This window comes from Stenella coeruleoalba (genome assembly GCF_951394435.1).
Source record: "Stenella coeruleoalba genome assembly, chromosome: 16".
NCBI classification, from domain to species: domain Eukaryota; kingdom Metazoa; phylum Chordata; class Mammalia; order Artiodactyla; family Delphinidae; genus Stenella; species Stenella coeruleoalba.
Genome location: NC_137162.1, coordinates 33,231,725 through 33,246,736, shown reverse-complemented (window position 1 = coordinate 33,246,736; position 15,012 = coordinate 33,231,725). Strand labels below are relative to the sequence as shown.

The 15,012-nt window shown below is 46.6% G+C and overlaps 1 protein-coding gene across 2 annotated transcripts in view; it reads right to left on the bottom strand.

Annotated features, from left to right (window-relative positions):
- Positions 1–14,984, bottom strand: part of MYOF (myoferlin) — a 155,763-nt gene extending 140,779 nt beyond the window's left edge. For both annotated transcript variants that reach the window (XM_079900916.1, XM_079900917.1), the window contains exon 1: positions 14,753–14,984. In XM_079900916.1, coding sequence (XP_079757042.1) covers positions 14,753–14,840 — 88 coding nt within the window. In that variant the 5' untranslated portion in view covers positions 14,841–14,984. The remainder of the gene's footprint in view (positions 1–14,752) is intronic.
- Positions 14,985–15,012: the final 28 nt, after the last annotated feature.

The window sequence follows — 15,012 nt, the reverse complement described above, 5'->3', positions numbered from 1 at the left end:
GGCACTGGTCGGGCAGGGGATGTAGAGAGAGCAAGAGAACAGCCATCTTGAGTGGCCTGACCATATACCTGCCCCAGAAATTTCAGTCTTGCCAGCCCCTACAATTGCATGAGCCCTCTCCCCCCTCTGTCTCTGTCTCTCTCCATTTATATGTACATATATATTATTGGTTCCAGAGAAACGGAACCAACTGGTAATACCAGGTGCCCGTGGAAGTAAGAACATCTACGAGGGTAACACATTTTACATACTTCCAAATACATACACACCATCTCACTGATCCTAAGAATGCTGCAAGGAGAAGACAGGTATTAGTCCAGCTCTTCTCACTGGACTTTCAAATCAGGGAACTCTCCATTTCCCTGAGCTGTTACCTCAGGGAGACATAAGGCTCAACCCCCAAGCTCAGAGTCCCTCTTGTGTGAACTGGTGAATTTAGACTGGATGATCTCTAAGTTTTCCTCCAGGTCCAATACGAAGTGCCCCCAAGTCCTGACTGGTTAGATTGCTGCCTCTTACTGAAATGGCCCGAGGAGAAACGGGGGTGCTACTTACAAAGCTTTCTTAAGTAACTCAGCTCTTTGGTACGCAAGGTAGATCAGCCATGCATCTAAACTTGACCTCCCATTCAGAAATACTTCTGCATCTTCTCTGGGTCCTGGATTATGCCCCCTTTGTTTTGAGAAACATTCACAGACATACACAAAGGCATCCACTATCTGGCTTAAAATTTCAGAGCCCCCTGAAGCCCTTCCACACATGGCTAACAGTTATTAAGTGCTCTGACCTAGTCACTGTTCCCAGCGCTTCCCATGACTGTCTCACTTAATCTTCACACCAACCCTAAGAGGTAAATTCTATTATGATCATCTCCAGTTACAGAGGAAGAACCCAAGACACAGAGAGGGTAAGCAACTTATCAGGAGTCACACAGCAAGTGAGTGGTAGAGCAAGGATTGAAACTCTAGAAGATACAGACACAGAGCAATTTCCAAAATTGGAGGATTAAGACCAGAGTGTGACTTCTTCAAGGCTGGGACTGCATTATTAACATTGTTATCCCCCCCAGAGTCATTTCTCCATGATTTGAATGAAATAGACTTGATAAGCTCATAAGTATTATGACTAAAGTTGCTTCAATGATTAAGAAAATGAATACAAAGTGCTCAGCATAGGGCCCAGCATGTCGTAAGCACTAAACCAGCAGGAGCTAGTACATCAATATTATTTCCTCTTACGGCACCTGAGCAGCACCCAGTGTGGACTCCAGGAGGTTTCCCAGGCTGTGGAGCCCTCTCTGGAGGGCAGGGCCCCAGTGACTAAAGGAAGTGCCCAGGGGCCTGGGCACAGCCCTGGTGGAGCAATTCTGCCACGTGGCTCCATTCCAGGCCTCTGAGGCTCGCCAGAGGCAGCTGGCATGTGGGTAGTGCCTGCTCCTCCCTGGAAGTGAGCCTGGCAGCTACCAGCATCTAGAAGAACGTCCGCAAGAACCAGGAAGCAGGGAAGGCTCCAGGAAGGGCCAGCAGGACACTACTCCGCCCTCAGGTGTTAGAGGGACTCATGAAGACAGGTGGCCCATCCAGGTCAACCTGGCTGAAGGAGTATCTCTATTTGCTTCCCAACCGGCTGCAGTAATGCTCCAGGAGATGTTGCCAAACCGGTTCTAAGAGAAAGGCATTTTGGCCAAATGGCAACAAAGCGAGGCTGTTTTGTAAATTTCTGAAACAGTCGCTGACGTTGCTGATTAAAGGAACGCCCAGACAAAAAGGCAGGCTGGGTTACCGCTCAGCGTTCTGTTCCCAGTGCCCCAGTGGCCTCTGGAGCCGCCCCTTCAGGCACACACACTCTTGAATCAAAACCAAATCCTCAGGGGAGCTGCGGTGACGCCCAGTCAATCTGAACAACCCATACAGTATCTACTTCCTAAAAGCTGACCCTGGGGTGTGGTCACGTTCCAGCCCTGCCAACTGCCTGGGCTGCAGATGAAAGGATCCCAGGTCGGGCAGGCACCTGGATCGGCTCTCTCGGTGGAGAACTGAACACCAGCATCCGTTCTGTGCCGGACACTTGAAACACATTCACGTCAAATCCTTATGCGGGAGTGTTGGGCTGCACCCCGCACGCAGGCCTCCAAGGTCTGTGCTTGCCCAGCTTCAAGACCAAAGAAAGAGCCCAGAGTCAGCAACAGAGACATCAATGATTTAATGGAGGGGGGCACTTACACGTCTGAAGCAAGGTCCTGGAGCGACACCCCCACCATGTGCAGCGAACGATGGGTAGGACGCGGCGGCAGTCTTCGCTCCCGGGGAGGGGGCCCCGTGTGGTGGAGGAGAGATCACCAGTTATAGGGAATTGACATCAGGTGGGCTCATTAGTTACCAGGGAAACCAGCAGAGGGGCGCGTCCTTCATGCCCCTTTGATGAGAACAGTCACCAGCTGGGGCCTGGGGCAAGTACCTAGAAAGGTGAGTCAGGTGAGTAAGATACAGGAGAAGCAGGCATTGGTCGGGCAGGGGATGTACAGAGAGCAAGAGAACAGCCATCTTGAGGGGCCTGACCACACACTTGGGGGTGGCTCTGGGTTTGTGAAAACCAGGGGTGGCCTGTCTGTATTGTATCTGTGGTATCTGGTTGCAGTGTCCCTCTACGTACCTGACCCCAGGGATATCTCGGAAGAGAGGTGGACCAAGATTGTAAGGGTTATACAGGGTATGTAGGGGTGAAGTACACGGTCAGGTAACTCAAGAAGGCTGTTCTCTTGTTCTCTGTACATCCCCTGCCCGACCAGTGCCTGCTTCTCCTATATCTTACTCACCTGACTCACCTTCCTATGTACTTGCCCCAGGCCCCAGCTGGTGATTGTTCTTATCAAAAGGTCCGTGAGGGGCGTGCCCCTCTGCGGGTTTGCCTGGTGACTAATAAGCCCACCTGACGTCAATTCCCCTATAATTGGTAATCTCCACCCCCCTGCCCCCCACCCCAGTGAAGACTTCCACCATGTCCTGCCCACCGTCCACCACACATGGTGGGGTGTTGCTCTAGGACCTTGCTTCAGACATGTAAGCTCCCCCCTCCATTAAACCATTGATGTCTCTGTTGCTGGCTCCTGGCTCCTTCTTTGGTCTTGAAGCTGGGCAAGCAGAGTCCTTTTAGGCCTGCAGGGTGCAGCCCAACAGGGAGGTACTAATATCCCCATTTTGCAGATGAGGAAACTGAGGTTCGGGGTGTTAACTGACTTGCCCAAGGTCACAAAGCTACTAATTGGCAGAGCTGAGCTTCAGCCCCATGCCTGCCTCATTTCCAAACCTGTGCTCTTCACCAGCACCTCAGGCTGAGGGTGCCAGGCAACCTGCCACAGTTTCACCACTTACCAGCTGGGTGGCCTTGGGCACTGACTCCAGCTCTCCATACCTAGATTTCGTCATTAATAAACATGGCAACCTAATGCCCAGGAGTAATAGGTACCAAATTTGGGGCTCATGCCAGGCACTCTTCAAAGGGCTTTGTATGTTACCTGTTGCTATTATTGTCCTTATTTAAGCCCAATAGCACAATAAAATTAAGTCGTTTGTCCAGGCTCACCTGCTAGTAAGAAACAAAGCCAGAATCTCGATGCAGGTGTTCTGGCTCCTAAGACTTAATCTCTGGTGACTCTGGCTAACACGTTTCTGAGACACAATCTGCCAGAGACTGAATTAAGACTGGTGCTCTGCAGATTCACTTCGGGCCCTGCTTGAGGAGATGACTTCCTGTTGTTTCAAGAGAGCCCCTCAAGGCCTCAGTGTTCTGGAAAAGGGGATGAAAAAGGTCACCTCGTAGGGTTGCATTGAGGATCAAAGGAGAGAGCGTGAGAGTGCCAGGACACAAGGGACATGCCTCTGTGTAGGATTCACATCAGAATCATAAACGGCCTCCATTAGCCAACATGAAGAGGATCCAGTTCCTCTGCCCTCCCTGACTCTAAGAGATTGTATCAAGAGGAAAGAGTCACAGAAAAGAACTTTGAAAATAAGCACAAAGCACTGAGTCAAAAGCTTGATAACTCCATCCTAACCCTCCTAGGCAACAATCTTAGCTGAGTGACGACTCAGCCTCAGATCCTGATATCCCATAATTAATCCTCTCTTTTAATGGGATTTTTGCCCTTGCCAGCAGTTTTGATCCACTACACTCAGCCCTCCTTCCTATGCTGAGAAGAGCTTTGGCCTTGGGGCTCTTGAGCAGAGCTGGGCTGGTCAGTTGCTGCAGGTATGAGGGAAAACTGGAGATCAGATAGTGTCTGTGGATGGCGGCTTGTTAGTGGGAGAGGATGGAGGGTAGACTTAATGCAAGAGAGATGCCAAGCACTGGGAAAGCCAGACACGCACGACGCAGTGGGAAAGTGCATGAGACAAAGAGTCTTGGTCTGGGGTTCGAGTCCTTGCCTCTTCCTGGTCACCCAGCTTTGGTCACTCTTGTCCTCTCTGAGACTCAAGGTGCTCATGTGTGAAATGAGTATAAACAATACATGTCCTGGACACCTGCTAGAGTTGTTCTGAAGAACAAACATGACCAAGCCCAGGAAAGGGCTTTCTGCACTGTAAGCGGCCTGGGAAGAAGCTCCTTCCTCAGGCCATGTCTGTCACACATGGGAGGCCACCGTAATGTGTCCAGCACACTGGGACAAACTGAAGGGCATTTGGAGCCCCAAACAAGACCCCTGAAGCCAGAGGTATCTGGCTTCAAGGCACCAGAGCCCCAGGCCCTGGCACTGGTCTGATCAGATGCCTTCAGGGCTGAATTTGGCCAGGGAAACAGAGCCTGGATTGTCAGGCTTAGGGAGCTAAGCCCCGAGCCCAGGTGCACTAATTACCCCAGGGTGGGTCAAATGCAGCCTCGCCACACAGGGGTGGGTGTTACAGCCTCAGGGTGGGCCTGTGTATCCCAGCTCCACCTGGAACCTAGTGTGGGGTCTTGAACAAAGCAACTCACTCTCCCCAAGACGTGGTCTCTTCAACTATAAAGTGAGGGACTTCATTTTTTTGGTGAGAAATAAATGAATGCATACATGTGAAGCTTTGGTGCAACGCTTCATAGCTACAAAGTGCTCGTCATCAATATAACCTGCAAAATTTATGCCTCCTTTCCAGGAGTTTAAACTCATTGAACTCTGCATTCACTGAACTCTCGCTGGATCTACAGCTAGACTACAAGCTGCGTGCAGGCAGCGGCCACGTCTGGCTTGTTTCCCATCCAGCTTGCGGTGCTGAGCCCAAGGCCTGGCAAAGTACACTCTCGACCAAGATTTGTTAAATGAGTTTATGCCTGAGAGGAGCAGTAGGAAGAAACAGCAGCAAAAAAGAGGATGGAAAGAGACAGGGACTGCCCAAGCAGTGAATTCCAACAATGAGGAGAGATAAGCAAAAAAGAATGGGTTTTCTTTTTCCCTGTCTTTTTTTAAATAATGAAAGAGGGATAAGGGAAGGGATTTTTTTTATAATTGATAAGTTATGCTATTGGGATGAAAAGATGATGAAAGTAATAAACCAGAAAACTAAGGTAAGGGGAAGTGGAAACTCACCCTGCCATTCAAATATTAGGATGTTAATACTTTACATGTAATAAGTAAAGAGTTGTAGTCGCCACTAATAAAATGGCTCCCACTTGACTCTCCAGGAACTGATTCACTGCTAAGCTATGTCGGCTCTGAGCTTCTGAGTCACAGTGCGTCCTAAAGGCTTTCATACCCTGGGGAAACTCACCCCAGGAGGGCTGGGTTTTGTTTTTTCTTCTTCTTTTTTTAAAGTTCTTTTGTTCTTGGTACACAGTCTTCCTCTTTCAGACTGGGTCCAGATGCCCCTAGCACACGGAACAATTCAATCCGTTCAGAGAGGGGAGGAAGGGATCATAATTTGACTTGGTTGTTTTAGGCACATTTTTTTTTTTCTCTGTAACCATGATGACCTCCAGGAAGACACACGGAGGCTCTGGAATCAAGAGTCCAGAGATGAATCCTCACCTGTCTCTGTCTCAGTTTCCTCATGCGTAAAGCCAGACTTCGAGAGGTGAGGTGGGAATAAACATCTATTTTTAGTCCAGGTACCTTAAAGACATCATCTCATTTGACTTTTACAATCTTCATGGGTAGGCCTTATACCCACTTCACAGCTAGGAAAACTGAGATTCAGAGAGGTTTCTTGTCGTTAATTAGACCAAAGCCCTAATGTCAAGGTCAGAGGTAGGCTAGGGCTCCCCTGCCTTCCAGCTTCCTTTGAGATGCAGCTTAATGAATCCCAAACAGCATGTGGAAGGAAACCCTGAAGTCCTAAATACTCAAGATCAGTTTTGTAGTTTGTGGTCACAGGGATCTGGTCTCATTTGGTCCTACGTGGTCCCCCTGGCCTCTGAGATCCTAAACTGAATGACTGAAGGGAGGAGCCAGAATCATTCATTCAACATTATTTATTGGTCATCTACTATTGGCCAGGCACTGAGCTAGGTGCTGGAGAAAGAGACATGGTCCCTGCCCTCATGAAGCTTCCAGTATGATTGAAGAGGCACACAAATCAAATAAGCCAGCAAATACACAACTACATGTTCCAATAGACGCCACAAAGGAGTATAGGATGTTAGGGGACAGAACTACAGGGCACCTGATCTAGGGCTACTCTGATCTCCCAGGATGTGCTGCTGGGAGAAGCAGGGTGACCTCTGGTTCCAGCCTTGGCCTGGGGAGCCCAGACCAACCGGAAGACCTGGTACTGCAGGGACAAGGCTATTTCCCACTTGCCTTCTGCTCTGCTATGACTCTCAGCACAACCTTGGCTGCACAGACCTCACAAGGCCAGGGCCCCACTGGTCAAGAGGCCACCAGGCTCTCAAGCCTGCTGCTGAGCCCCTGACAGGCAGGCTTCCGGTCCCAGGAGGGCTGCTTCATTGCTGGCCACTGAGGCTGCAGAAACACTGCAGGGATTCTCACTTTGAGTTAATGAGGCAAATGTGAGCCGAAAATCCAAGTCAACAGAGAGTTGCTAAGAATCTACCGTTTATATCCCTTAGGATGACTATTATCCCCAAACAAACAAACAAAAACCACAGAAAAAAACAAGTGGTGGCAAAGAAATTGGAACCCTTTTGCACTGTTGGGGGGAATGTAAAATAGTGCAGTCACGATGGAAAACAGTATGGTGGTATCTCAAAAAATTAAACATAGATTTACCAAATGATCCAACAATTCTACGTCTAGGTATAAACCTCAAAGAACTGAAAGCTGGGACTCAAACGATATTTGTACGCCCACGTTCACAGCATGATTCACAATAGCTAACAGGTGGAAGCAACTCAGGTCCATCAGTGGACGAATGTATAAACAAAATGTGGTACAGACATACTATGGAATATTATTTAGCCTTAAAAACGGAAGGGAATTCTGACACATGCCACAACATGGATAAAACTTGAAGACAGTCTGCCAAGTGAAATAAGCCTGTCACAAAAGAACAAATATTGCATGATTCCACTTGTACCAGGTACTTAAGAGTCATCAAACAGAGAGACAGAAAGTAGAACTGTACATTTAAAAATGATTTAAAAGGTAAATTTTATGCTTTGTACATTACAGCACCGTTAAAAAAAAAACCCTGCTATATGCCTAGCTGAGAGGCTATCATGTGCTCTCACAGATGAATCAAACGTGGGCTCTGCCTTCAAGCCGCCTGTGCGCCACGGCTGAAGGGCATCCCATTTATTCATGTAAGCCTGGGCCACCCCTCAGACGTCCCCTAGGGTTCTGTATGTACCCCCAGCAGTGGGGAAGGAGTCAGGCATAAAAGGGGGAGGAACTGAGCATTTGCCACATAACTCCTACGCGCCAGGCACTGTGATAGTGTTTTATCACCGTTGATCCTTAAGAGTACCCTTGTGAGGTACATGTAATTCTCCCCATTTTATAGGCAAGGAAAGAAAAGCTCAGGAACATAGTTGCCCCAAAGATTTAGCTCCTAGTGATAAAGTCAGAAGTGAAACTCTGCTCAGTCCAAAGTTCATCCCCTTTCACGTAATGTGTTGATTACAAAGAAAGGGGGCTCCTTAAAGGAGGGGTAGGGGTGGGGTCAGATTACAGCTTAAAGATGGGAAGAAGCAGGTCTAATCCCCAAACTGGAGGGAGATAAACTGGATGGTTCACGTTCTTGGCCCTCCGAAGCTTACCTTGTGTAGGATCCACCTTGTCTGTCCCGGGATTCTGTATTCCTTGTCACAGCTGATTGGACCAGGGGTGAGACCAAAACTGAACCAATTGGAGTCTTGGTCTCAAGCATCTCAATTAAGAGACACAGATGCTGTAGCAGATGTGGAGTCAGGACCAAGTCATCTCCGTGGTAACCCAGAGCCCCATGCAAGCTGCTAACTGCAAGGGAGCAGCGGTAAGAGTCCCCACTAAGGCAGCCAATGTGCAGAGAGGAGACGGATGCAGTGCAGGGAAGGGCGGAGGCCTGAGACACACAGTCCCCTGGGTAGCCAGAGCAAAGGCTTCCCTGCCCGACAGGTGAGACCCATGATTGTATTCTGGGAAATTTCTCTCTGACTTTAGGGGAAAAACTTGAGGAAACCTGAGTTCCTTGCAATTCAACAACTGCTGACATGACGCTTTATCCCTCAGGTGGGACAACTGGGTTGGGAGAGAAGGACCTTATGTGAGTGAGATCACAGCTCAGCTTGGTTGAGGAAATGCTCCCCATTTGACTTTTGGGAGAATAGCAAAATGTGTCTTTGGTATCACTTTCTGTTTCTGTGCCTCTCTTCTACCTCTTCGGGGGCCTCCCTCTCCAGTCTCAGGTAGCTAATGCCCTCAGGCTGGCCTCTGGCAGAGACACCCCACCCAGCCCTGCAGGTATGCACAGGCTAAACACTCCCTAACCCTAACCCTCATGTCCTATTTTACAGAAGAGAGTGAGGAAGGATGGCCCAACTGGCCTGCCCAGCAAGGTTTTCTTATTCATTTAATTCGATTGGGCTGCTTCCTTAGTATCTTTCACATTAGCTCCTGCCTTCTCATTCTAGCCCTGGAATGAGCTCCCTCTGCCGTGGAAAGCATTTGCCTCAACTAGTAAACCATCTGTCTACCTGACTAGAACTAATCTGTCCACAACGCAGCCTAGTGGCCCCCCAGTGATGTGTGAGTAAAGCGCAATCCCAATCACACCAGATTACTCTGTCAACCTCACCCCACAGGCCCGTGGCTCCCTGGCCTTTTTTGGTGCTGTTCCAAACCTAGAATGTCTTTCTTTTCATTACTTCTGTCAAATTTCCACTCATCCTTTAAGACCAACTCAAGGACACTTTGTCCATGGAGCTTTTCACGCTTCCATCTGCTTTTGCATTATAATTTTTGCATGTCTATTCTGGTTTGTAACTCATTCTTGTGTTCCAACCAGTTGCTTCCCTAGAAGACCAACCCATGTTATACGTATTTTTCTAGACTTGATTTCTGATATACTGTCTGGCACATTTTAGGGCTCCATTAAGGGAAACGTTATCGAATAGGGAAGGAAGTTTAGGAATTCCCATGTGCAGTTTCACATGTGTATTCATTTAATCCTCAAACACCTCTGCGAGGTAATCGGTGTTATTAAGAACTCTGAAGCTGAAGGTTTTAATTCATTAGCTCATGAGCACTTAGGAAGCTAAGAGGTGAGAATTGGGATCCTCATTCCTAGGGCTCCTCATTCCTAGGGCTCCCTGGCTCCAAAGCCCAGGGCTCGATAGGCTTTGTATCCTAATGCCTAAGGCCAAGTTAGCTGATAAGGCTTAAGGTGTCAGATGTCTAAGCAGCTGTTTCTGAGTGAAAACTCTGCTCAGACCCACTTGAAGCACACCCCCATTCAACAGAACAGCTGTTCAATAGAAATTACAAAGTAGGTAAGGTCACCGCTGCCGTATCACAGCAGATGCATTATGCCTTACAGACCACTGCACGTTTCATGTATGAATTTTCAACATAAAACTGGCAGCTTCACATCTTTCTTGTCAGGATCAAGAAAGCAAAAAGTAGCACGACACCGGTTTGCCCCTGGGTAGCAGGTGTTAGGCACTCAGCGTTAGAAATGTGTGAAGTGGCCCTTTGCCAAGCCTCATCCACAAAGCACCTGAGAGAATATTAAGCGTAATTCTTCCTGAAAGAAGGGAGAATGGCGGACTTCTGATGGTCCCTTTCAGGACCAAGAATCAATGACTTTATTGCGCTAAGAGGTCTCAAATCTCTTGCCAGGGCATTGTTTCTAGGGTCAACCTTTAAAAGGTATATTCAACATCAGTGACATGTTAGATGCGGCGGAGGATATAAAAACCCCATGCCTTCTTGGCCGAGCCAGAGACTCACCAGTAAACCCAAACCAGACAAAGACCAGAGCCCCTGAACATGCCTTGAGGGCATGCAGTTAAGATCTGTCGTGGAGGAGGAAAACAAGTCACACTGATTGACTTTTAAAAGGCAACTGTGGGACTTCCCTGGTGGAGCAGTGGTTAAGAATCCGCCTGCCAATGCAGGGGACACAGGTTCAAGCCCTGGTCCGGGAAGATCCCACATGCCGCGGAGCTGCTAAGCCCATGTGCCACAACTACTGAGCCTGCGCTCTAGAGGCCGCGAGCCACAACTACTGAGCCCATGTGCCACAACTACTGAAGCCTGCGCGCCTAGAGCCCGTGCTCCGCAAGAAGAGAAGCCACCGCAATGAGAAGCCCACGCACCACAACGAAGAGTAGACCCCGCTCGCCGCAACTAGAGAAAGCCCGCACGCAGCAACGAAGACCCAACGCAGCCCAAGATAAATAAATTAATTAATTAAAACAAAACAAAACAAAGTCTTCACGTTGAGAGAGGCCTCAGAAGTCTGTCTAATCTAATCTCAGCTAGATTCAGTCTCACAACCTGGCTGTCTGCGTGAAACTCAAGGGAAAATGGCCACTCTGGCTGGCAGGCACTCTGATCTTACGATTCAGAGCTGGCTCTCGGAACCTGGTGAACCCAAAGAACATGAAAAATCAAGTGGGTTTTGTGGTTTCCATAATCTCCTTCTGCACTGCTAAGTATCCATGACATCCACACCACAGGGCCTCCAGTAACCCCCAAATCCTCCTGGTTCATACTAGGTCCTAAGAAGTTCAGTCTCAGAAGGGGACTGTACACGAGAGACTGAGGTCAACTCTAAACCAGTTGGTTGTCAGTACAGCACATTCCCAACTACAGTCTAACAGGGGGCCTCACTGTCTATACAGGTATCACCATTAACACTCCCATCACTTGGCCATTCTTCCCACCATCCTACCGCTTGAGAAGTGTTGCTTACTGCCTGACCTTGCTGTTTTATGTACTCAAGAGGCAAAATTGTACACATTTCAGTAAATTCAGGGGCTTTCTTCGGTGCTGCCTTGATCCTCTGTTAGGGCTTTTTACATCCTACTCTCCCCACTCTCCCCCACGCCACCCTGTGAAGTGCATCCAGCTTTGCTCCATTCCCACTGATGGATATATGGTGGTATCAGTATCCTCAGTTCTGTCAGAACTTAATGTTAGCGAATTCCCTGGTGGAGCAGTGGTTAAGACTCTGCCTGCCAATGCAGGGTGCACGGGTTTGAGCCCTGGTCCGGGAAGATCCCACATGCCGTGGAACAACTAAGCCCATGCACCACAACTACTGAGCCCGCGAGCCACAACTACTGAAGCCAGCGCGCCTAGAGCCCATGCTCCGCAACAAAGAGAAGCCACCGCAGTGAGAAGCCCGCGCGCAATGAAGAGTAGCCCCCGCTCACCACAACTAGAGAAAAGCCCACATGCAACAACAAAGACACAATGCAGCCAAAAATAAAAAAACAGTAAAAGAAAAAAAAAAAGAACAATGTTACTTAATCTTACCCAGTACTCAAAATTGGAAGGCACTCCTGGAAAGGGTTTGCCATCACCAGTGTTTTAAACCATTGGAATAGATTGAAAGCAAGAAAAATGCTATATTCATTACTATATCTGCTTTAGTGCCTAAGGCAATGCCTTCCATACCTTGCTGAGAGCAGTTATTCAGTACATGGAACTGTAAAATTATAAAACCTTAAAGCTGGAAGAAATCTCAAGATCAGTTCCCATGATTCCACAGCTGAGAAATTTGAGACTTGGGTGATTAAATCTGGGTCATCGGCTACTTTGTCAACGTTAGCCAGAGTCCAGATGTTCCTACTTTAAGTTGAGTTGTTTCTTCCATCAGGTTGCTTATCAGATGAATGAATGAATGAATGACTTTACTGCTCAACTGATACTATGAAAGGAGACTGGAAAACAGACTGAAGTTAAATAACCTAGCAAAAGTAATGGTTTAGATAGCCTATATTTGCCCACCTTAACTGAAGTTTTTCACTTTCAGTTGAGTGTTTATGTCCATAGCTAAGGCAGACATACTTTTAGTCATTTAAGTTTGACCAATGCATATACACTCCAGACAAATAACAAGTCAGATTTCAATATAGTGTTAAATTTTAATTTCATTATAATCTATATGACTTGCCCCATGACATCACCAGATTGAACGTGTCTTTACATGTCAATGGTGAAGGAAACAAACTTTTCATGTTATGTCTCTATTATGTAGCTGCTTCAAGAAAAAAAAATTATAAAACCACAGTGAGATATCACCTCACACCTGTCACTATGGTTATTATCAAAAAGGCAAGAAATAACAAGTGTTGGTGAGGATGTAAAGAAAAGGGAACCCTCATACATTGTTGGTGGGGATGTGAATAAATGCAGCCACTATGAAAAACAGTATAGAGATTCCTCAAAAAATTAAGAATAGAACTACCATATGATTCAGCTATCCCACTTCTGGCATTTATCTAAAGAACACAAAAACACTAATTTGAAAAGATATGTGCACCCCTATGTTCATTGCAGCATTATTTACAATAGCCAAGGTATGGAAATAACCTAAGTGCCCATCAATGGATGAATGGATAAAGAAGATATGGTATATATATGCAATGGAAATACTACTCCGAAATAAAAAAAGGGGAAATCTTGCCATTGCAACAACATGGATAGACCTTGAGGTTATTATGCTAAATGAAATAAGTCAGATAGAGGAAGACAAATGCCATATGATTTCTCTCATATGTGGAATATAAAGAACAAACAAACAAAAAACAAATGAACAAACCAAAACGAAACAAAAACAAACCTGCAGATACAGAGAACAGAGTAGTGGTAACCAGATGGGAAAGAATGGGGAGGAAGGCAAAATGTGTAAAGGGGATCGAGTGTGTGGTGAAGAATGGAAACTAAGTTTTTGGTGATGAGCATGTTGTAGCGTATACAGAAGTTGAAATATAATGTTGTACACATGCAACTTATAAAATGTTATAAACCAATGTTACTGCAATAAAAAAATAAATTTAAAAATAAAATTAAAAAGAGAAAAATATTTTTAAAAGAATACATGCAAATGAACTCTGACATAACATGACTACATGATATTCACTAACCAGATTCTCAAACTACATTGTCCTTTAAGAATCCAACTTCCAGATCTTTTTTTTTTTTTTTTAACTAAACAATCATTTGGCAGCTTTGGGTTTCATTTCTGGCATTTTCCTGCTCATCTCAGAGGGAGAGGTTTAAGGAAAGAAACAGATAAAATTGACAAAAGAAAGGAGAAAGGCACAGATTACTCAGAAACCATAAGGGAGAAGTAGTCAGGTTCCTGGAGGAAGAGAGAGTGTGCTGAGGTGTGGTCAGGAACCACATACCCATCAAGGCTCCCACTTTTTCTGCCCTCCCCTCTCACTCCCTCTCATTCCTCCTGCCAAGGAGTGAGCTGGCAATCTTACCGATGACCTTGGACAAACAGAAAATGATAAAGCTCCTAAATTCAGCTTTAGCCACACCACTCCAGCCAAAACTAGAAACACCTACAATGGCTGGGAGTGTGCCATCACTCCAACCGCTCCTGTTCCCTCCACTGCAATCAAATGTCCCGAAAAATAACCTGTTGGAATTACAATACGCCTTGTAAAGATGGTCTAGTCTAAACGCCCTCACCTGTTTTGCACAAAAGAAAACTGACATCCAGAGAAATGAGGTCACATGCCCAAAGTCATTCAGCAAGTCCAAACTAGATGCCCAAAACTTCAGACTTGCATTGTTCCGAGCTCATTTAAAGCAATTTAAAAGCTGCCAAACATGCAACGAACAAACAAAAAAACAAAACATCCCAACTTTGGAGAGATGAAGAACAATTACAAAAAGGCACAAATTAACATGAAAACAAACCAAACTAATAACTTTACTCCACCTCCCAGAAGCCCAGTGACGATAAAAGCAGCAGGGGTCTGTTTTACGGAGTAATGATACCTGGAACAACTTAATTGTGCTTTTTCCTCCTTTACCCATTTCTCACAAGCAGAGAAAATAAAAAGTGCATACAAGACTGCTGAAACTCTTAATCTGAACCAACATAGACCTTTTTGATACTTGAAATTTGGTACATCTTTCCCTCCAGGGGCTTATAGAAATCACATTATTAGAGTTAAAACATCAGGTCATTCAATGGGTCTCAAAGCCCTGGGGAAAATGCCTTCCACAGAAATCCATCCTCTCCCCTGACCTGCACAGGCAACAAACTCCAGCTAAAGCCGCAGAGGATTTGATCATTCGCAGACTTTCAAAGAATGGGACCCAAGAAACTACCATTCCAAAACAGGACTGGAGGAAAAGAAGAAAACTTGTCCTTACCCTTAAAAATAACAGAAACAATAGGATCCGGTTTCCCAAATTTCGTTTTAGGGATATTGCTGGCAGATTCAACAATCACTCGAAGCATGGCTCTCAATGGGCAGAAACCAAATTTCAGCAACGAAGTTAAGAAGACACGGGCTCTGGAGCTCGCGGCCGCGCCGCCCGGGAGAGAAGGCGGGGGAAGACTTCTCCAGCGAAGAGGGAAGGAGGAGAGGCGATGGGTGGGTCCCTGACGGATTACTGTATTTACTGAAGGT